We start from the raw sequence: 23370 nt of genomic DNA on the forward strand, positions 1-23370 counted from the left end.
CTGGCCAAGTCCAAAATCAGACAAATCAAAAATTGTACATAAAGTCTGGTTTTCAATGGCTTTACTGTTTCTCCAAGCACTTTAGTTGCCACATTTTATTACCCATGCAGTCAAGAAACACTTTGCAGTATTCCTTCAGAATCACAGTACTCCAAGAACTAGATTTTTACAGAAATGGTCTTAAACATTACATAACTAGAAGAGAAGCCAACATCCTTGCAGGACTATGTCCAGGGAAAAGTTTGGTTAGGGTATAAAGGTGCTTAAAATCAAGCTCCAAGTTATGGTTGCAGGACATATCTCCTCACAAGTGCAATCTGGAAATATTAAAGGAACAGGGGAGGTCCCCAGGTCCTAGGTCCTCTCTTTTCTCAGGACATCATTAACTGCTTCCCCCAGTTCCTGCCTCAGTACTGTGGCATAGCCCAGCCTTGCAGCAGTAATGGGTTGCTTCACAACCTGTGAGCTGTTTCTTCTCCCCTGAAACCTCCTCAGCTCTCCCAGGCCACACCCAGATACTGCAGGTCCTCTTCCCACAGCTACCACCTCATCACCAGCAGAGCTGGCCCTTAGAAGGATGTTGCTGTCTCAGTTTTCCCCAGTTCAGCCAGACAGTGCAAAGGAGAGGAAAATCCGTCTTGAGGAAGCAGGTTCTTTCACAAGTTTAATGCCCAAAAAAAAAGGATGAAACTATTGGTCCCAGCACAATGGCTGATGCAGACATTGCAGAAAATTCTCCAGACTTCCCCCAACTCTTATTATTTACCTAGAGTTCTGACAGTTAAATCGCATGAACACATTATAATATCTGAAATCCCAAGGCAGGGACTATCTAGAGAGAGAAAAACTTGGCACCTAATGCACAGTTGCAAGTAATAGCTGGTGGTGGCTGAGGGTAGAATAAATTGCCAGAGGGTAAGCTACAGCCACTAAACCCAAACCTGTCTACTAGTTACAGCCACTCATTTTGATCTGCAGACTAGGTGTACAAGGACATACAGTCAGGGTTATCTACACAGAAAATGAGAAACAAACACACATTTCCTTCTGCAATTCTCAAACTTGGTGCAATATTATTTTAAACAGGGCCAGTGCCACTGTTAAAAGATACAGATAAGGCAATGGAGAAACTGAGGGCTGGATTCACACCTCAGCTTCCCAGGGGAAGCTTTCTTCTCCAGGATGAACTGGATGTGAAACAGTAATGATTCAGAATTAGAAAAAGCCATGCTGAAATAAATGACTGCAGAGTTGGGACAAACAAGAATACATCTCAGAACACTGGCTTGTAATTTGCATAGGTAACATAGTGCTATGATTATACGTTTCCTGGACCTGTAAAATGGGCTTGTGATATTATCTTTCTCAAGGGTGTGACATGCAGCTTTTATTTAATGAAGTTTGTGAATCAAAACAGCTTTAAAATTAATGAGTAGGACCAGGCCTGTGGAAACACTCCCAGCTGAGGCTGTGCTTGGATGGGAAAGAAAAATATTCTTTTACTTGGCCATCGGCATCTAAAAGCAGATGAAAAAGATATTTAGATTGATTGGAAGCGGTGTGGCAGAAGGTAGGCAAATAAAGGGACAGAGTCACAGAAGCACAGAATGAATGCTGAAAGGGGCTCTGGAGATCACCCAGCCCAACTCTGCTGCTCAAGCAAGGCCAGCTCCAGCAGGCTGAGGGGGCTATGTCCAGCTGGGTGTTGTGTATCTCTGCCCATGCAGAGAAACCCTTCCAATGTTCAACCAGCCTCATAGCAAGAAGAGAGTTTCTATATGTGCAGATGGAGCATCATGCATTTCTGTTTATGCCCACTGCCTCGTGTCCTGTCATGAGCCATCACAGGGAAGAGTTTGGCTCCTCCTTCTTCCTGGCCATGTCTTGCATTGGGGAGCCAGAAATTGGCCAAGTGCCACTCAGTGTGGCACATGGGCCCAATTTCCAGCTCTACACCAGTAGTGCATCCGTGTCACTGACCAGCAGGGCCTTCCTGAAGGAGTATGGAGTCCAGCCAGGTCTCTCGCATCAGCAGGGAAGAAATGTGAGTCACTTGTGTTTTAATGGCTACCTAGAGCACCGTGGTTTCCACATGAGAAGAGGTAACCAAGATGCCTGTGTCTCCAGGAAAATGCAGGATAAAAACCATGGAATTTATGGAATGCACACTAAAATACTGTTTACGAAGAAGAGATTTGACTTCCCATTTTGTATCATCCTAAAATGATTATTTCAGTAATTATTCACACATTGGGTTTTATTAAAATGTCCCAACTTACAGCCAATATTTTTACGTAAAAACAGTCTTGTAGGAGAGCTGTGAATCATTTCCACATCTATATGCTTTTCCAAGCTATGCTTGTGTCACAGAGAATCTGCACAAGAAACACCTTTCTAGTCTACAGGAAAGTCCACTTCCATTTTGTTGTGCAGCCACTTTTCAAAAAAGAATGACGAAATGTTTTTTAAATTGCCATTTCCTCCTCCTTCTAAACTTAAAACCATTGAAGATTTCAAAAGTTTACCTCTTCAGAGAGCTACTAAGAATACTGGGTTTTGAATATACTGAAAAACATTTTAAAATGTATTCAAAATCATGAAAAGGGACTTGTTCTGCAGTATTGACAATGGTTAATGCTATAGTAAATCTCAGTTTTCTACCAGCAAATCATGTCGTGTCACTGACCGTACTAACTACTGACCAAACTGCATAAAGCAATGGCACCAGTTCAGGACTTTAATGAAACTCAGAGTCAATGATACCTGCATGATGTCTTGCTGTACCTTTGTCATAATCCCCAAATTTTCTGTACTGAAGTGTAATGTGTTAAACACTCAAATGTTCTGACCAGAAAGATCCTTAAGTCAGAGTAACTTCTTGTGCCATCACTGGAGGGTGATATCAGAGAGTTTGCAAAAAGTAGCCCCAAAATCAGATCCGGTAGCAGAATAAGAGGAGCAGAAATCCTGGCAACGCAGCACTGAAGGGTCTGTAGCAACTTCAAGTCAGAGGAAGCAGCTACAAATGTCTCTCCACAACAGTGGAGGGCAGCGGCACTGCTGAGCCCGTGTGGTGGCCAGTACCACACACAGACCCCTGGGCTAGACAGGGCTGATGCTGAGGGCATAGGGCTCAGCCCCGTCTGATGCATCTTATCCAGGTTTATCTATCAGGTGCAATACTCCAGATACCCATCACCCGAGATAAAGGAGACTTAACTGTATGATGGAGTCTTAACATGATTTCTGCCACACTTGACCCAGAAACAGCAAGTAATATACAACACACACAAACCAGCAAAACACACTCATAAACCTCATCTAGACTGACCTGTCTTATGTGTAGGAAGGCACAATGCTTGCAATTAGACCTTAAGGGTAGGGTTTGTGCTCTACATTCAACACACTTCTTTAGCTAGTGCACAGGGCTGGAAAGAAGGAGCTGAAAATATATCTATGTCAGCAGACTTTGTGACATGGAGTGTTCAGTCATGCATTGGCACAGACAATAAAGCCAGCTTTTGGATCCAAACTGCTCCCATTGTACCTAAGAAATCCCAACGAGTATAAAGTAACTTACCTTTCAAAGGCATATCGAATGACTACCAAGATTAAAGCAAAAGGGATACTGAGCAGGAGATCACGAGGTTGAGGGTAACGAGTGTCTTCAGATTCTTGCATGTCCTCCCAAGTGATTCCTGGGGGCAGCCAGAACTCGTGCTGCCACAGCCACTCATACAGAGAGCGAGCCATCCTGGAAGGAGGAGAGACCAGAATAAAGTGAGCCTTGCACACAAGAAAACCTGTCAGCACAAGCCGGTGAAGCCAAGGAAGGATTACACCCCTTGCTGAGGTTGCATCTGGCTGTCGAAACAGAACAGCTGTGGGATGCAGCACTGCCCCAGGAACTGATAACCTGCTCACAGATTCTTATCGTGTGCTTGGTAAATGCTGACTTCTGGCACCAAAACAAAACAGGGTTAAAATGGAGAAAAGTGCCTTAGAATTCAACAGAGTATTAGTGCCAAACTTCTCAGGTTCAGAGACTCCTCTCTACAACTTGGTATTGTGGGGATGCGGCAAGTCTGCTCTACTTTTTTATGTATATATCCTTATTTTTCAGTTTTTGATATTTTGTATTTATTTGTTTCTATTTACAGATTGTAATTCCTTTATCTGTGTGTGTGTGTGTCTGCACTATACTTGTTCTTCTGAGACTTCACCTTATAAAAAAAAAAAAAAACCACATTTTTTCAGGATGTCCTCAAACTTCCTATAGACTGTGTGAACCCAAGTTTCTCCATAAAAAATCTACATTTTTAGAGCAGAATGTGTCTGTGTAGAAGCAAACTGTAGATGGGCTTAGCTTACAATGAATTCAACATCCTGTTACCATGAAGCATGGTGACACCACACCAAAACAGCTTGTGTACTTCAGACAGTACTGGATACCAGCTTGGAAGTGCCAGATAACCTAAGTGAGGTGCCTGAACAGCAAAGAATTTTACTGGCATTGAACGTACCAACCTCAAAATGTTGGTAATTTTTCTCAGCTGTTAAAAAGCTCAGCTCTAGTTGGGAAAAGCATTAGGAATACCTAGGAGAACTCCAGGGAGAAATTACACTTCCTCTTTGGCTCAGCTCTTCAAACAACATCTCTTCAGTAGGTTTTCCCACTGTGCAGACAGAAGGCATGCTGTGGAAAGCTGCCATCACAGCCAGCTTTGCAGCTACACAATCCCACATTCTCCCTTCTGAACTGGATATATCTGGCAACAACACAAAACCACACTTGGTAGAGAACAGCAGCTGAAATCCACTGGAGATTCTCTGTGGGAGAATACACAAAATAGATGTCCAATTTGCTTAGGGGGAATATATAGATTCAAAGTGCTAAGGGAGCAAACAGCCATTACCTAATCTACTCTCATGTGCAAAATATAGATAGTCAGGATAATCCCCATGGAATATTTTTTCATCTTTGCAGCTGCCTTTACACATTGCAAAAATATAGAACAGTCTACGACATGAAGCAACACATATATCTTTCTCAATTTATACAGGTCAAGTTCTCAGGTCAAGGCTGCTGGAAAGCTGAAGACAATGGTGTGTCTACAAGGCCCTTTGAGTACCCACAGAAAAGTATAAGGGAGCCCATTCCTTTCTCAGAAGTTCTTTACACCTCACACAGCATCTATCCTGTGCTGTAACTTTGTAACATGCAGAACCAAGCCCTTCAGCTCTGAATACAGGTCTAACGGAGAAGACACTCCCTCACAGAGAGCTCAGCAAGAACAGAGAAAAACAACAGTGGGAAACACCGGACAGATCAACATAAGGACTTTACAACCAACCAACCAACAAGATAGTAAATGCTGAAAAAACAGCTTTGGGTTGGTTGTAGAAGGTGCATCTAAGGATGAAATCAAAAGCAGAGAAGTATCACAGCAATAACATGGGGACAGGGAGGACAAGGCTTCAGTGCTTCCCGAGCCCATAGTGCACCAAGAGGAGACAGGCAAAGTGGAACTCACAGAGCTCCTTTGAGGTGACACAGCCCGAAAAGTCTTGAAGCAACTGGACTCTGCAGCCCAACGGCCCCTGTATTTACTTTGCTGAATCTTGCCTTTTCTGGCGTTGCTTGTTTTTTTTGGTTTTTATGAACATAGTGGTTTTATCTGAATCCTCAGTGTCGCCCTGATTTTTCAGCTTTCTGATGTTTTACATTTCTGCTGGAGTTTCTCAGGCAATGTAAAATAAACAGAGTGATGTTTGGTAAATAATACATTCCTTTCCAGGGGGAAGGGCAAATTAATGGACTTCTGGCTTGACCAGTGGGATCAGAGAGGTTTTAACCTCATCCCCCAATCGGTGGTCAAAGTCCAAACCCTATTTAAACCCTGAACCTGAAATAAATGGCCTTCTTTCTCGTCTCACCACCTGAAGGTGTAAGTGTGAGCTTTTCGTGTCTGTCTAGCGACACCTCAACATTACAAAGGTCTCTGCTGCTGGGCTTGCTGAGGTGCCCCAAGGAGAGCAGGAATTGCTGCATCTATAGCGCCTGCAGCAGAGCAGCACTGCAGGGCTCCCCACCCTAAGCCACTGAACACCACTGTACCTAGCTCCTCAGGGCCAGGTTTATACTTGGTTTCGCTTTCAAAGCAGAACTCTTTGAGAAGAAGCACGGCATCCAGCTAAAGAGGTTACTCCTTGTCTCACAGGTAAAATGGCTAAGCAGGTTTACCCAGGCAATGTTAATTGTTGCTTACATCTTCAAAGAGTTACTCTGCTGCTTCACTTACAGACTCCATTCCCAAGTGAAACATTAATATACAGGTACACAAATATTCACATAAATTTACATGTGTGAATATAGCAGGTAAGGGTGGAGAGGAAACAGAGAAACAGCCTACACATCTTGGAAAGAGTTTGCTACAAAGGCCTTCGAGTACTCAATTACAGCAGACATGGTCCATTGTCTGCAGGTGGATTATACAGGTTTGTGGGTGAACCATGCCACAGGTACAAACATCCCTGAAGTGGCTCTGGGCCAAGCCATTTAGGTCAGCCAAGTCTTATTAGCTTAAGTGCAGCATCATGTTAATGACCTGGCTGCCAGACCAGTGCAGGGATTCCTGCAGCAGCCTTCCTGGTACAGCCAGTTTTCCCAGGATGCAATTATCCCCAGCAACACACTACTGCCACAGGGGAAATCACTAGTTAATGGGGAAGCACACCACCATAAGGATGCAGTTATGCTGCTTCTTGAGTCAAGCTGCTTTATTTTCCCATGGGGTTAAGGCTAAAGAAAACCAAAACTGCCTCGTCAGTCTTGATATGCTGGAGACCAAAATGGAGAGGTTTGTCCTATCTTCTGGAGAAACTGGGATCAGGAAACAAAGTCGTCCATATATTTCTAAAGGTTCCTGTTATTTCAAACCAGAAGAGTCATTGTGTTCCTGCCCTACACCGGTCCATATTGCCTAAATTTGAGTTTCCACTGCCTATTATGCATTTGAACCTTTAGCTCATTTTACTAAGAAGTCAATTAGTCAAGAACTCCAGGGGTAAATTCCCTCCTGATAGCTTTTCTAGGCAGTTTCTCGTTTGATACTTCCCATAATCCTGATGTCTTCAACTAAAATTACTTGTGAGAGCTACCCAAAAGAAATTACTAGCTTAGATATGAAACTTACTGCATCTCTTTTAGGCATAAATAAATAATTTAAACAAATAAAACTCTGACTAACACAGCACAGGCTATCTTTTCAACACCCATATTATATTTAATATCTTAATCTCCATCTCCAAGGGTTTTTCTTTTTTTAAACCTTCACACTAATGATAACAATACTGATATTACAGGATTATAGTTCTAGGATAATTTTTTTCTTTTTTTGTAAAATCTTTTACATGTTTCTTTTAATATATATCAAAATTTGGTAGAATTTATAGATTAAAAAAATCACTAAAGATTTGGTAACATTTATGGATAAAAAAATCTTTGCTCCAAAATTCTCAATTACATTTGCATTATTTTCAGCATACTGAGATGGAGATTAGTTGGAGTCTCCTGCCTGAAGGGAATATATTAAGCTTTTCAAATTTCACTTCAGCTTTGATATGTTCGTTTTCATTTCTTCATCTCTGTTAGCCATCCTGGAGTCATACCAGCTTTCAGATACTGCCTTATTCATAACAACATTTCTCTTGCCCAAGATCATTTTTTAAACTATGTTTCTCTTGGTTCTTCACCATTTAAAGGCTTTTCTTATAATGCAAATTTAACCACGGACGGACAGTGTCCAAGGGACTCAGCTGAAATTTATCAATTAAGAAAAATGCCTAAGAAGGTCCTCCCATGGAAATGAAAAAATATTTAAACCTTTCCATATAGTTTCAGTCTATGAACTACCTATTGACCTTAGTTCTCCTAGCATTCCTCCCCACCCTGTCAAAGTAACATTCCTACAGAACCTATCACTTTCTACATCTCCATTTCTTTGAACTTCTTTTGCAAATTTTTACAAGCCTGCTTGCTCTGGTCATAACTGATGCAGAATCTCCAATCACATGTACCGATTTTGATATTCATCTCTTTTTACCTGCAGCTAATTCTGCTTTATTTCTCTAGTTTCCCAGCCTTCTCATCTCTTTCTCTTGTGACTCTGTATTTCCGTTTTCCTAAAACTACAGCTTGTGGCAGAACCTCCATTTGTTTTTGCATGAATTAAGATGTTTCAACTCTGACCAGCAGCAAGAGAAATGAAACCACAACCGCCTTACCTTTGTAATTGTCAACACTATGTTCTCCAGGCTCACCTTCCTCACCCAGACTCTGTTCTCCATATCCTCTTCTTTTGGAAGATAATTGAAAATTTGAAATTATTTGTGCAGCCTTGTTTCTCCACCAACGTCCAGTTACTCTCAACTTCCTAGCTTTCAGATGTTTTCCTCAGTTAGGTCTACCAGCTGACATTTCCTACCAAATTATTTTATGTCTGCTGTTTACACAAGAATAAACTCATTTTCCAAGTCATGTGCTGCTCTGTTCAAAGGCAGAAATTTTCATGTACACCACCTTTTGGGAGAGTTCTGTTCCAGAAAAGCCATAAAATGCCCAAATAAACATTTGAAACTGCAAATAAAAATTCCACAATAGACAAACTTGCTTACCTAGTTTGCAAAGATCTGCAGAGAACATCTTCCTCACCCAGCATAAATTACATACTAACCTCCCATACCTTATGCTCCACTTCTTGCCAGCTTCTTCCCTTGCTGGGCTGCTCTGCCTGAGAGTGCCTGGCTCCCGAGCAGACTGCAAGGTATGACCGACAGCATGGGTTTCAGCTGATGTCACTCACCAAGTCAGAATGCAAATCAGACAGCTCTTCTCATTCAGTCATCCCTCACTGAGGGGCATGAGTACAACTTCCTGGTTTTGCCCAGTGAAAAACAAGCATTAGTTTATTCAGCTAAAAACAAGGCCAGAAAAGGCCATAAATACCTCTGGCTTCACCATGTCTTTGTTCAGCAGGTACTCAGAGCAGTGTGCCCAAATTTTTCTTAGCCTCCCTCTTGCTACCAGTGTGCTTTCAGAAGCTGTTCTGGGTGCTCTTTACACTCCTCACTCCAGCTTTAGCTTTGCAATCTGCATCCTTCCTTGCCCAGGCAACACTTCTATATTGCTCCTGGCCATTCATACCACTCCCACCTTCCTAATGCTTCCTGCTTGAGTTTAAGCTCAAACAACAGCTTCATGCTCATGCCTGTTTGCCTCCTACCATTTTTGTTTGTCTTCCTGCACGTTGTGATGGACCATATGTGCTTTGAACTGGCTATCCTGGAAGATCAGCACCTTTACCTGCCAGGAGAGTCTCCCATGAAATCCTGCCAAGCAGATCCCTGAAGAAGCGCAAATCTTTTCTCCTGAAACTTAAGAAAATCCCTAGAAGGTACCTTCAAGTTTTGAAATACCACAGCTGTTTCTGCCATATTTTTCCTCCAAGAACCTGGAGATACTTCCCTACTAATGCTGCAAAAAACCTGGGCTGAACTGTAGCATTCACCAAACTAGTCTGGAAAACAAAGTGCTATATTAAATTATCAGGGTAAAAGCAACAGAGACAAAAGCTGAAGACCTTTGCTGTTTGGCTGGTACCTAGTCCATGGCTGAATTATTAAATGAAGTAACATTCCTGTATTACTTCCAGGGCAGAGTGAGGTAACATAAACCTTACTGCCCTGACACTTGAGAACAATGTTCTGCTACTGCCCTTATATATGTATTAAAAAAAAAACCAACCAGAAAAATTCAGTGAAAAACCACTAGAGATTTCATGCTGATTGTTTGGGTTAAGGCCACATCACTGTGCAGAAAGCTACAGAACATACTACTTCTTAGTAAGAACATCAGACACCACTGGTGTCCAAGTAAAGCAACTGAGGCACTCAAAGCACCAGCTACATCTCCACAAAACACGGACATGCCATCCCAGACCTATGTGTGTTTCCTCAAGAGTGCAAATGTGAAATATAAGGAGGCGGCACCTATAATACCAAATGAGCTACTTATCCATTTCTTTGCACTTTTTCCTTAATTCTTTCTCCTGACATCTACTATTTTCTCTAGTCTCGCTGTAGAAAGAGCCATCACTGTCTAACATCACTTGATAGAATTGACCAATAAAATCAAGTTATTGGCCTCAGGCCACAGTGAGTTAAGAGGTCAGGTTGGAAGATCACTCAAAGAATCAAGAGAGATTACTTCTCCCAGAACTTCTCACCTGTTCTTCCTCTAAATTCATCGGTTCCAAAGACAGAGTCAGGAAATCTTAATGAGATCATGTCCTTCAATCTAAGAGACAGTAAAAACTGCCCAAAAACCTCTAAACAGAAATGCTATTTATCCACAAAGATTGTACGAACAAGCAGTTCATACAGCAATAGAAGCCTTTTGACAGATTTTGGAACAGAAAGGCACAAAAAGGAACCACACAGTGAGAACACACACTGAATAAAGCTCAAGAGTTTGAGCTTGGGCAGCAATAACTATGTGAGAAACTCTTCCAAAGGCGAGTTCTGGCCTTACAACCCAGTTTATGTGTATGGATGTTCAGATGCTGGAGGAGCAAAAAATACTTGCCCAGATAATTCACGGTAATACATATCCCTGACACTTTTTCTACTGTCAACTGAAATCACTCAACTGATTATCACTAACCCTGTTACTCAACAAACACATATCAGGCCTCAAAAAGTTTAATTCTAGCTTAAAAATTTGGAATAAAAAGCAGATAGTAGGTTCAAGCTTCCAAGCTATACTCGAGTCACATTAAAATACCAACACAGCTCTCAATAAAGCTTCTTTTTACAAGCTCGTGGGACAGTGCAATGCTTCTCCAAAGCATTACCTGAGTCTCCAGCCCTTTCAAAGCATAAACATTCCTAAATAATCATACTGTTGCAGTCTGATGGCTCTGTCCAAACTCATCCTCTAAGAATCACCCTTGGCAACCCTTTCTGGTCCCTTCCAGGACAGAGAAGAGCTCCTCCTCTTCTGTCCTTGTGCCTTCAACCAGACACTAGGTTCTGCAGCTTGTAGCAGCCTCAGAAGCTCTTAGTCTGTAGTTTCACCTACAACTCCTACTTCCCTGCAGTCCAAAGCGTCACCATTGCTCCTAATCCATACAGTCAAACCCGACACTTATCCTACACTTATAAGTACTCTTATCCCTCTTTCTCCCCCAACCAGGCCATTTCCCCAAAGACAAGTTTTCTAATTCATCACACCAGCACCTCTGAGCATCCACCTCAGCGAAGAGTGGAACTCCTGAACAACTGATCTTGGGTCAAAACAAGAGAACCTGCTGTGTTAAATAAGGAGGCCTAAGGGACCAATCTATGCACCTCTGCCACAGGCCCCGCAAAGATGAAACAGCAAAGTGGAATTGGATCATCTTGAATGCCAATGTAGATTAGAAAAGTGCTTACCTATCACTTGGTATTCATCTGTTGCATGAAGTTGAGGGAGACATTCTGTATTACAGTGCAGTATACCTACACATGCAGTGAGTAACTTTCACATTCAACCCTTGCTCTCCTCCCTTACGCAGGAGAGACGCACGCACTTTAATTACCTTCTGTGATTTGGCTTTAAATTTCAGTATCAACAGTTCCATCAGTTTCCCAGGTATTTGTTCCTGCAAACTCTCCTGTCTGTTCCAAAGCTTAGGAAAAAAATTAATTAGGCTAAAATTAAGATTCTTTAATTATGCTCCTACCTGTAAAAGTAGGACATGCTTTAATGATAATTCATTTCAAAACACAAAACTTAAAACCTTGTCTGAGAACATCTACATTCCCAACATTACTGCAAAAGCAAAATATGTCAAAAACATTGAAAGAGCAACTGATAGAAAGATTTCCCTTTCTCAAAGATTAAAAGCATTGAGACTCATTTTTCACAAGCCTTACTGCTTAATGAGTAGTGCCATCTATCACATGATGGCGTTCATTTGAAAACAAATATGAATATGAATTATTCTCAATTAACACAGATATCTTAAAAACTCTCTGATAGGGGAAGCTTATAAAGCAGAATGTAAAACTCCAGTTGTTTCCATAGGCATTGTCCTCTTTTCTATGCTGGAGCAGTGCCTAACATGAAGAGAACCTGCCTCCAACGGAGCTTTAGCTATTACATAAACAAATCACTATAGGGCAGTGTATTCCTTGTCAAGATTTGAAGGCTGCAACCACGCTGTGCTGTTTATCCAGCAATTCTGGCACTACAGGATGGCTTAACTACACATGCAGTGGGACCCTTTTAATGAGTGATCCCACTGGACACTCAACATCTTACTAAGACAGGGCTTATTAGGATTGTTCAGTCCTGGTGGTCGTCTTGGTCTTCTGACGAACAGGGTCACTCCTTAAACTGGACTCCTGCTCTGCTGCCGAGGAACCCTGTGTTTGCTGCAGGCACGAGCGGATCTGAGAAAGCACTCTGACATCACATCTATTCCCCCCTGGGCCAATTCCTCTGCAGAACAGACAATAATTTACCTCACTGCAGCCGGCTGTTCTGCCCTGAGCCGACACCATCCTGCCTGCAGCAGCTGCAGAGGGTGAAGACCCCAGCCCCGAGCAAAGGGCGGTGCCAGCCTCAGCCAGTTGGATCCCCCAGCACAACCATCAGCAACTCCGGCTTCCACAGCACAGCCCTGATTCATGCCGGCTGAGCTCAGGGTTTATTTTTAAAATCCCGATACTGAGGGTCACTTTCTCCTTGCTTCAATTCACCACAAGTAATATTACAAAAAAAGTCACTCAGAAGTGATTGTTTGGGGAATTCTGCTTTCATGCTTTTAATTCAGTATCCTCTCTAAACAGAAAATTTCCTCTGATCTTTTCTTTGAAAACATTAAACACAAACTCTGACACTTCATCTTTCAAACCCTGCAGAAGGATCTTTCACATATGTATGAAGACAGACAGATGAACAACAGGGAAGCTGTTGTCCCAAAAGCTCTTATAGTACCTCAGAGGTAAAAATAACCCTGCTTATTACAAACAAAATAATCTGAACATAGACTGCAGTTTACCTCTTTCACAATTCATTTTTCCTAATGTGTTTTGATTCAAAGCCTCGATATTTGTTGGTTTGGAGGGCATATGCCACACCTGTGGCTACTAGTATAGCAACCTCACAAAGAAAAGTATTTGAAGAATTTCTTTATTTTTGGAACTGACTTTTAAAACAAAGACACTAGCTCTTATCAAAACCAGTTTCAGTAAAAGGTGAATCAGTCTTGAATTTATGGTATTACTGCAGTCTTCTCTGAACATGTTTCCCATTTTTCCAAATAAAACTCCTGACTAATTAAAACAAAAACATACTGGAAAAGGAGTGGGGAACATGCATTGGGTTATTGACATTGCTATTTAATTCTGGACAAACCTGCTAAGGCATACTCATCAGTAAAGATGAAAACACTACAAAAACGACTCCCAACAGAACAGCTTTACGTGGACTTTTAAAACTGGGAAAATGGTGATATTTGTTTTCTTTTTACTTATGAAGAACCTGCCATAGAGTGCCAGCAGAATTCAATATGAAACCTTCAATACAGATATACTAAAGGTGAATACATGCATATCAGAGACCCACAATAAAATGAAAGCTGTTATTTGAATGAGGAGGGCGGCTGAGGGCACAGAGCACAGATTTCCAGACACCTAGTTAAGGTGGAAAACACCCTACAGCCAGGTCAGGGTGTGAGACCAGGAGCACCAAGTCAGGTGAGCACACAGCAGGCCCAAGGAGAGGAGCTCTGCCTACACCTGTGGTGGCCAGGATGCATCCAGTGGAGAACAACACTTTGCATCCTCAGCCCTTCATGGCAGCTTCACAGCAGGCCCCAGTCTGGGCTGGGTATCAGCTCCTGGAACTGATCCAGAACCAGAGTCTGAGCTGGGCATGCCAGGGCTGTCGGCGCTGCTGGGCAGGGGGCAGTGCCCCAGCTCCTGGCAGAGATTCCCACACACCTCCTCTCAGGTGTACTCCAGGTCTAGGGACTCCATAAGCTGCAGCTTTTACAACAGAACCTGCAGTGTGTGCCACTGCAATGAAACAGTGCTGGAAATGTGTGAATTCTACACCTGCAACATATTCCATTGAAGTTTTCAGTTACTGAGTTAATATTAACTGAAACAAGCATAACTAATTTTACTAGTAAGAAATAATTATAAGATTTTGGCCTCCTAAAGAGCAATCTATTTTTAAGTAAGACTTTTGACTTCTGCTTTTCCTTTGCATGAAAGCATGGCTTTTCTCCTACAGGGAAGAAACCTGGAACAGACAATAGAAATACAAGCAGGATATAAAACACAGAGCACAATAAACAATTCTGATGCCAGAAATCTCATGGCACTTTTGTTCTTATCAACAGACTCTAAATTCACAGCTAAAGTGGAGTCAGTTCAAAACTGCATGCCCCTCAGTTCAACTGCAGCCCCATTGGATTTTGGTGTGTATTTGTTATGTAATAGTAATGTCTGGATACATCCAGTGAGTCTAAATTTATTAAACAACGGCGATTTTTCAGATAATGCTGTGATATAATGACTCAGTTTTCAGCATTTCAAAGAACAAGCACATGCTACTTACACCCTACAGTTCGGAAAATCAAGATGGACTATTTCTTCTGACTTGTGCTTGTTAGTTCTTTGATGTTCTATAATCTCCTTTCTTCTAAGTTTGCTTTCACCTGAACAAAGCCTAAGACTGGAGGACCACAGTGTGAAAAGAAAGAGATGTGTTTCCTTTAAGATTATATCAGTGGGTAGAGAGCTCCACTACAGTCCTTAAAATGAAACTGCTGCTCTTTCCAGCATGAAGACTCCCCTGCTGAGACAGGTTCCTTACAACTGAGAGCCAGTGTAAACCAACAGAGTCATCAAAGACTGGACGCTGGCCTCCACCTGTTCCTGGCCAGCACACCCACTTCACTGCCACTACTCTGCCACACTCAATACAGGAATTTGTGAGGCTTCACAAAGAACCAGTTTGAGAAAAAGATTTGGGTTTAAACCAAACTTATTTTGTTTTTACTTCGGGGTGATTTTACCCAGTGCCAGTTCCTCAGTGCAATTCACTTCCTGGCTTCAAAATCATTAGTGCAGGCCCAATGCAAGGTGTAAGGGGAAATGACAAGTGGCCCGGACCTGGCAAAGGTGGCACCCCTCTCTACAGAAACGCAGCTCAGGCTAATGAAACTACCTCCACTGAGCTCCAAATGCCCATCTGCTACATCATACCTGGAAATATCTGGATTCATATCATCAAGTCCTTACTGGCCTCTGCAAAAGGAACCTAAAACAAACCCAAAACACACACAAAACAAACAAACCAACCCAGCAGAAAATTAAGCCTAAATATATGATAGATGCAGCCTGAAGCAATTTCTGGGTGTACATCTGCAACTAACTTGCAGGGACCCTCTGCATCATATCACACCAAACACTATGCCTATATTTCTCTCCTATTTCTCTCAGGAGTGAGTAGCAAGCTTATAGAACTATCCCCTACTCATCTTAGATCTGAAAAAGTAGCGTACAATAACATTCTAGCTGCATTTTACCCTCTTGCAGAGAAATTTGCTATGAATTAGGATCTGAAGATTCCCTGAGGGATCTTTCACTGACAACACTGCTTCCAAAGTCTGAACAAATCATCATGACCTTGGCAGGCAGCAACCCAGCTGCTACAGCTCAGCTGTGAGGTCTCTCGATTTGCTGCAAGCACTGGTCACAAACTCAACTCGTGTGCCTGTTCTCCAAGAAGAGGAGTCCCATGGACTTCTACCTTGGAGCTGCCTTGGAAGAATATGAGACAAAGCTCAGGTGTGCACCCAGATGGCTGGAGCCTTGACACCTGTAGCTGTATTGACTGAACTCTCCTTCACCATAATCACTTTTCACAAGCAGAATTAGCAGGTTTACAGTTTGATTTTTTGTACTGAGCCCACCATAAGCTGCTTCCTAGAATAATACTAAAATAAGTGATCTACAGAGGCTTTCACTTCCTGCCCTGCCCTGTAAAGTATTGCTGTTTGCCATAAACATGTCAGAGAAGAAAAATTTGGATAACTTTCTGAACCTGAAAGCAATTTTCCCCCAAAAGCTCTGCAGGGAAGAGTCTAGGGTATTATAAAAGCTAGAGTGATAATACAGAATAAAAATTTAGAAAAACAGTATTAATTTTCTTGTTATGTATCTCAAAGAACAGAAACCAGTTGGACTTTCCTGACACCTTTTTGCTTCTTGAGCCTTTTTGGGCTCATGAATACCATTAAGGATTCTCATTAGCTGCCTTTCAGAAAAAATACGAATTGCAGGAATGCCTGATTTACTTATTTTTGTGTTTACTGGACACTGCCAGGTTTATAAAAGATTGGCTGTTGTCAAGATATTGACTTTCCAGAGCTTCTGCTCTCCTTCAGAACAGACATCATTTAAGTTCTGCACTCAAAAGGACATCAGAAACCATAAGTGGTGTTAAAAAACCCAATGAAAATGCACACCATCAATCTGGTGACCTCATGAACTGAAGAAAGAAAGCTCCATCATGAGCAGAAGCTTTAAAAACAAGCCTTCTTTAGCTCTGTTTCACCAGAAAGGCATACTGAACTTTGAAGCCTGTGATGATGCCTGCAAGAGTACACAACCTCGAGACTTTGGAGTTCAGACAGGCTGGTGTCCTCAGATAGATTTGGGAGGCAAAAGCAGACAGTTTAGACATCCCCAAGCACCACTCGTCTCTCTTTTGGCAATGCAGGGTCTCCCCAGGCATTGTCCAACAATATGGGAAAAGGACACCAACTCAGACGAGTTTTTAGTTTTATTAGAGCTGAAACACAGAGTTAGTTCCTTAAGCCCAACATGAAAGGCTGGAAGCATGAATCTAATGTTTGCCACATGTGAACAGAGAAGCCAAATCTCTTGTAGTTACTGGTGTGACAGACAGTAAAAGTAAACTCATTTCTGTGGATTTTGGTAGACTATAACAAGAGGACAGGGCAATAATAATTTTTCATTGCAGGTGTTCACTCTTCTTCTTGTCTGGAAGCAGCTGGCAAGCTGCAAAGTCTCTACACTACTTTATCTCCTTAACATATCTCTGATATGAGATGGGAATTAGACTAAGAAAATTAATATTATATGCAAATTTCAACAGATTTTAACAGCTAACAACCCTCAGCAGCTTTGATTCTCAGTAAAAAGCTCTTTTGGCTTAACATAAGAGGCAGTTTTCCATTTTGGCAGCTTCTTTTCAGATCTGAACACAAGCATCTCATGAAGTCTTATCTTCCAGTGCACAACCCCCAGATTAAAAAAAGCTTTCTCCCCTTTTTTTGGTGGTTTTTTGTTGTTGTTGGTTTTTTTGGTTTTTTTTGGTTTTTTTTTACAGAAATGCAGAAAAAATTCTTCTGCATTTTCAAGCCTCATGGCTATCTTGATAAACCTGAGCTTGTAGATTCATCAATCACCAGCTGCATCTCACACCTCACCCCAGTTCTCTTTGTTGGCTGAAGCAGAGGTTGGTTCCTTCTGAGGACAAACTTCACCACGTGTGTCCTCTCACACACACCTCCCATCTGACTTTGACAAAACTAATCTCACGAAACTCCATATTACACTTTCAAAAGAAGGAATTACCTTTAAATGATGATAAACGGATTTAGATAAAGATGCATTTTCCAATCTGGTGAGCTAAAATTCAGCTGTCGGACTGCAAATTTATCACCGGTCTGTTCCAGAAACACTCACCTCATGCCCTGACACCTCACTTTACCCTTATCCCACTGCCATTACCTCCTAAAACCTACCAGCTGGTCTGGCTTTAAACAATTCCAAAAGTGGAATTTGCTGTCGAGTATCTGATTTGAGGTTTTCGGAAACTCCAGTCTAAAGTTAGGGTTGGTTGGTTTGGTTGGTTTTTTTGTCGTTATCCCACTTGAATTTTGATCATTACACAAATCTTTCTAAAAACAAATCACAAACGAAATACCTCAGCCTCCTGCCCAGCTTTGCCGTCCTTTTCTCCGGAAACAATTTTCGTTGCCGGCAAATCTTCCCTCAATTCCATCGTTTTTCATGCCGCGGGGTAAACGCGACACCCCCGTGCTCGCCCCGGGTTGAGCGGAGCCCTCGCCCCGCGGACGCGCTCCCGGCCCCGCCGCCCCCGGCCCGGCCCCGCGGCTGCTCCCGCGGCTGCTCCCGCTGCTCCCGCCGCCCCTCGCCCGCCGCCCGCTCACCTCCGGGCTCCGCCGCGCCCCGACAGCGGCCCCTGCGCGCCCGGGCGGAGCGAGGCGGCGGCGGCGGGCCCGGGCACCGCTCCGCTCCCGAGCACCGCTCCGCTCCCGGGCACCGCTCCGCTCCCCGCCGGCCGCGGCCCTGCCCCGCCCTGCCCTGCCCGCCCGCGCCCCGGCTCGGGGCGGCCTCGCGGCGACGGCTCGGCGCGGGGGACCCGGGGCTCCTACAGCGGAACTGCAGCTGCGCTTTACACGGGAAAACAGTCGTTAAAATAATACATAGTATTTCAGCCGAAACAAGGAGAAAGTGCTCCTTCTGAGGACCGCGGCTTTGGAATCAGCGCGGTACTGCTGTGCTATAAGGCCGGGGGAAAAAAAAAACCACCCTTAAGATGATCTATTCTGTCCTGTTTTACGCAGGCCAAAAAAAATTCCACCCCGTCATTCTTGCTCTCAAGCCTTGGGAGCACAGATCCTGTTTGCTGTTCCTGTGCTATAATGCATTCTTGGAGCACTTAAGGCTGTTCCCTTGTCTCACTGAAATGCTGCCCATCAGCTCTTTCTTGCCAGACTTTTCTAAAGCTGTAGTCAGCACAGTTATGATAAGCATGGTTATAAATACCTTTGCGGACAGAAATGTGAACAATTTTAAACAAACACAGTGACTTGCGAATAGTTTTCTCGCTTACCCCTTTGAGTCCATCTGCTCCATTCCCACTAGGCAGTGCACAGTCCAGCTGCCGGCAAAGGGATGGCTTGTAACAGTCTCTTACAGTAGCCAGGTTGCCACAGTGTATCAGAGAACATAGTTGCACGAAGTACTGGGGCCCTGGAGTTACAATCCTGTCAGGAAACTCTGGCCATCGCCTGGTGCTCCTACAAGCAGGTGGTTGTCCAGTATCTCCTTGTGTGGCATCAGTGAAACCAACTTAAAACAGTGTTTGATCTGCAGTGCCTATATTTATACAGCCAGTTTTTCTGGGGGTGATCCAAAGCCCATTGATGTGAACAAAAACTCCCACTGACTTCCAAAGGATTAGGCTTCCCATGAGCAAAAGTCTGCTTGTTTCAGTGTGTGCAATAGATGGAACAAAAACATCGAAGACCCCTGGAGCAAAGCAAGGTGCTCAGGTGTTGTTTGCCTTTTATTTCCCTTGGGCTCGCTGTGACTTTTAGTTACAGAGGCATGACCAAAGTCCTCCCACTCAGGAGGATCCATCTCTGTGTCCTCACCAGAGGGTCCCCGGCACACAGACCTGCTGCAGCACCACAGCCCAGCAAAAACCTGTCAGGCTCCACACAGCAAAGCAGCTCAGAACACAGAGCCTTGGTGAGAAGTCTTAACCCTGCATGCCTCAGCAGTGCATAATCATAAATCATGGTGAGTTTAGAATTACAAGTGCTGAATACTGCTACTCAATCCCTCTGCAGAGTGCTGCCTTCGAGCCATGAAAGATACCAGTCTTTTGGGACCTGTACCTTGAGACATCCAAAGGGGTCTGAAGGACAAAGATGGGCACAGTCTCTTACCTATCAGGTTTGTTCAATACTTCATGAAACCATTAGGATATGAGGTACTTAAAAATCACTTATCATTTTAGAATATGGACTGCTGAACCCCTGCTGGGTTAGTATCTATGTGACAATGTATTTATGAGTATACACAGGTTTATAAGAATGTAATCACATGAGGAGATGCTCACTGTGAACAGGATGATACTGTGTTCAGAGGTCAAACAAGCCTTCTAGTTAGAGTCCATGAGAATGTTACCCTCTGAAACCCTGCTCAGTGAGTCCAAATGAAGCTCTGAACAAGCCCAATGGCCATTTTGTCTGTGAGCTCTGGGATGTTATGCTGGGCACTGGAAATGCGGAAGGGTGGCCTTTGCCAATGGGAACAGCACCCTCGAGTGGGAAAATGAAGGTTCTCCCAGTCAGCAGGATCTGAGGTAAGCAAAATTAGTTCAGGCTGGAGAAAAGTAGGCTCTAGGGAGACCTCAAAGCCCCTTTTAGTCCCTTAAGGGGTTCCAGGGGAGCTTGGGAGGAACTTTGAGCAAGGGCCTGGAGGGACAGGACAAGGGGGAATGGCTTCCCACTGCCAGAGAGCAGGGCTAGGTGGGATACTGAGAAAAAAATCTTCTCTATGAGGGTGGTGAGGCCTAGCACACTGTCCAGGAAAGCTGTGGCTGCCCCATCCCTGGAAGTATTCAAGGCTAAGCTGGATGGGGCTTGGAGCAAACTGGGAGAGTGATAGGTGTCCCTGCCCATAGCAGGGGTTGGAATGAGATGGACTTTAAGGTCCTTTCAACCCAAACCATTCTGTGATTCTATGAACTCCAAATTCAACTGAACGCTGGTATCCCCAGAGCTGGATGTGCCCAGGTCTGGCAATGGTGAGTGAATGCTTGTGCCTGCTGTGGCACATGATCTGGGCAGAGCTGCTGGGCATTGCAGCTTTACTGGTCCACCTGCCCATCAACAAATCTCACCTTCTGTGGATTCCTGCATTTCAGCCACTCTTGAGTTGTGACTCTTATGACACTTCATCCTACTGTCTTATTCATGCGCCTCTCAATCCTAATAAAGATCCCAAAGCCATTCTAACTCAAGACCAGGACACAGAATTTTCATGGGATTTGTTCATCTACTCTTGGAAACAGATGTTGTTTATGAAGAAAGGGGAAGGCTTGTCTTCAGGAGATACTGCAATTCCTCAGGTCTTGAGAGAGGATGCTGTGAGACAGTGTCTAACTAGAACTCACAGGACCTTTATAAATTACACTCTCTCCTAGGTAGTATGTTTGGAGTGCTTTGAACAGGTCTCTGCCATCTTAGTTACCCTGAAAACAGAGTAGCTGGTGGAATATAAAGAATGTTCTTGAGTAGGAAAGTTTGAAAATCTTCTAGGTCTCTTTCCATCTATTAATGACTATTCCTCTAAAAGCAATGACTTCTACAAATTTTCTGGAATAACAGCTCCTCTTTGAGGGTCAACACCATCTCAAGACATTCCTTTACTGCTGTTCACACTATTCCTTAGGAAGATAATGCGCAGCTTCCTGTTAACACCATTGTATGGATATTTTGGTTCATGTATTTTCCTTTTTCCCACTTAGATAATCCTGAACTCTGTGCCATTTAGTTTCTTCATTTGTTCAAGCCTGATGCACAATTTTTTATTTGGGGACATCAGGTCTCTCTCATCTGTCTCTCAGCAGCTGTTTGCTACCTGGACTCAGCCCTAACTCCTGCAGTGACAGGCGATGCCCATTGACACAGCTCCATTTCCTCCCTTTCCCGCTGACACCCCACCCCAATATTCTGACACTAGTGTCTGCCCTTCCTGCATCATTTGTTTTCTGAACCCTAGGATCAGGTTTAGGATCACAGAGGGACACATATTCTCTGCGCAGAGACAGCACGTCCCACATCCCATACCCATCGCTGCTTATTGCAGTTCACTTACCTGCTCCTGCTGCTGGCATCTGCTGCCCCGTCTTACTTGCACATTTTTCCTGCTGTATTATCAGCCTGATTTGGTTCTCCTTGAATATCCTTACAACCTTGGGTATGCAGAGAAGGTGTCTTATTGCATGGTGCCAAAGTTTGCCATCTTGAGTGAAAGGAACAACTTTGTGTATGTAGTAGAAAGAAGAGAGATGCAGACACCATAGACACTCTCAGATACCATGTAAGCCCCTCCCCCAGCTCTGTGGGGAGGCACAAGGGAACAGCTTTGTTCCTATTTTAAGTACAGACCGAAGTATCCAAGAGCCATTTGTCCTCTCTGTACAGCCTGGAGGATTTGGGTTACAAGCCTCAAAGACCTGCTATTGAGTGTGCTGCTCCAGGGGATTACAGGCAGGAAGGCTGTCCCAGGATCTCTGTCCTTCTTGAAAGGATTTCTAAAATATCTGACCTATGGCTAATATTAGACACTGCAACTTCAGCAAGGAATCCGGTGCCCTTTATCTGTACTGCTTGGCTCTGCCCATTCCTTCTGTGATTTCATCCGGTAGCACCATTTTCAGGGTGAATGTCAGGACCTCAGGACTCACATCACTGGACACTTAAGGGTCCCTTGCTGATATTCTTGTTGAAGAGGGTAAAGAGTCCCAAGCAAGCCTCCTGAATGTCAGAACATCCTCCCCTTCCCTTGCACAGACAGCACAGCAAAACTCAGGATGATATACTGAATAGCTGATTTTATGAGAACAAAAACTGACTTCATTTCCATTCATTTCCTTTTGAATTTCATTCACAAGTTCTCTGACACTCATACAGAAGTACTGAGATGAATGTGTGCAAGTGGTGTTACTTGAAGTAACACCAACAGACAAGACTGGCTGCTAAGTCCTCATCACGTCTCTCAGCTCTTCATAAGTTGGTGGCCATGTGCTATATGTTGCATACACCTTTCATACCCATCCCAAGGCTCTTGCTCCAGAGAGTGCCAGGGCTTCACCAAGCCTTGCCACAGCACAGGTGGGACCCTGCAGCCCTGCAGCCAGTCCTAGGAACCTATCAGACTAGAATATTTCAGTTGGAGGGGACCTTCAACAACCATCTCATCCAACTGCCTGAGCCCTTCAGGGCTGACCATAAGTTAAAGCTTGTTCTTAAGGCCATTGTCCAAATGCCTCTTTAACACTGACAAGCTGAGGGCATTGACTGCTTCTCAAGGAAGCCCATTCCAGTGTTTGACCACCCTCTTCATAAGGAAATGCTCCCTCATGTCCAGTCTGAACCTTCCCTGTAGTAACTTTGAACTGTTTCCAGGAGTGCTGTCCCTGGATCCCAGGGAGAAGAGCTCAGCACTTCCCTCTCCATATCCCCTCCTCAGGAAGCTACAGAGAACAAGTGTCATCCCTCAGCCTTCAAAGGAGACAAGATCAGAACCCTCAACTGCTCCTCAAGGGCATGCCTTCCAGCCCAACCAGCTTGGTTCCCCTCCTCTGGACTTGTTTGAGGACCTTCACATCCTTTTTAAATTGTGGGGCCCAATTTATGGATTGCATTCCCATTCTATGGGGGAACGCAGAACAGGAATGAA

General features: G+C 43.6%; 1 protein-coding gene across 6 annotated transcripts in view; it reads right to left on the reverse strand.

Annotated features, from left to right (window-relative positions):
• Nucleotides 1–18404, reverse strand: part of LOC136302212 (ceramide synthase 4-like) — a 37883-nt gene extending 19479 nt beyond the window's left edge. Inside the window, exons 1-2 of one of the 6 annotated variants that reach the window (XM_066205583.1) lie at nt 18321–18404; nt 3581–3754 (exon numbers count right to left, since the gene is read on the reverse strand). In XM_066205583.1, coding sequence (XP_066061680.1) covers nt 3581–3753 — 173 coding nt within the window. In that variant the 5' untranslated portion in view covers nt 3754; nt 18321–18404. Of the gene's footprint in view, nt 1–3580; nt 3755–5534; nt 5602–8744; nt 8799–15321; nt 15379–17721; nt 17738–18073; nt 18229–18320 lie in introns of those variants that run through there. The other 5 variants (XM_066205584.1, XM_066205586.1, XM_066205582.1 and 2 more) reach the window with 5 other exon arrangements.
• Between the last annotated feature and the right edge of the window lie 4966 nt (nt 18405–23370).

Source organism: Chamaea fasciata, unplaced genomic scaffold, assembly GCF_029207755.1.
Source record: "Chamaea fasciata isolate MVZ Bird 193981 ecotype frontalis unplaced genomic scaffold, bChaFas1.0.hap1 SCAF_28, whole genome shotgun sequence".
Classification (NCBI taxonomy): domain Eukaryota; kingdom Metazoa; phylum Chordata; class Aves; order Passeriformes; family Sylviidae; genus Chamaea; species Chamaea fasciata.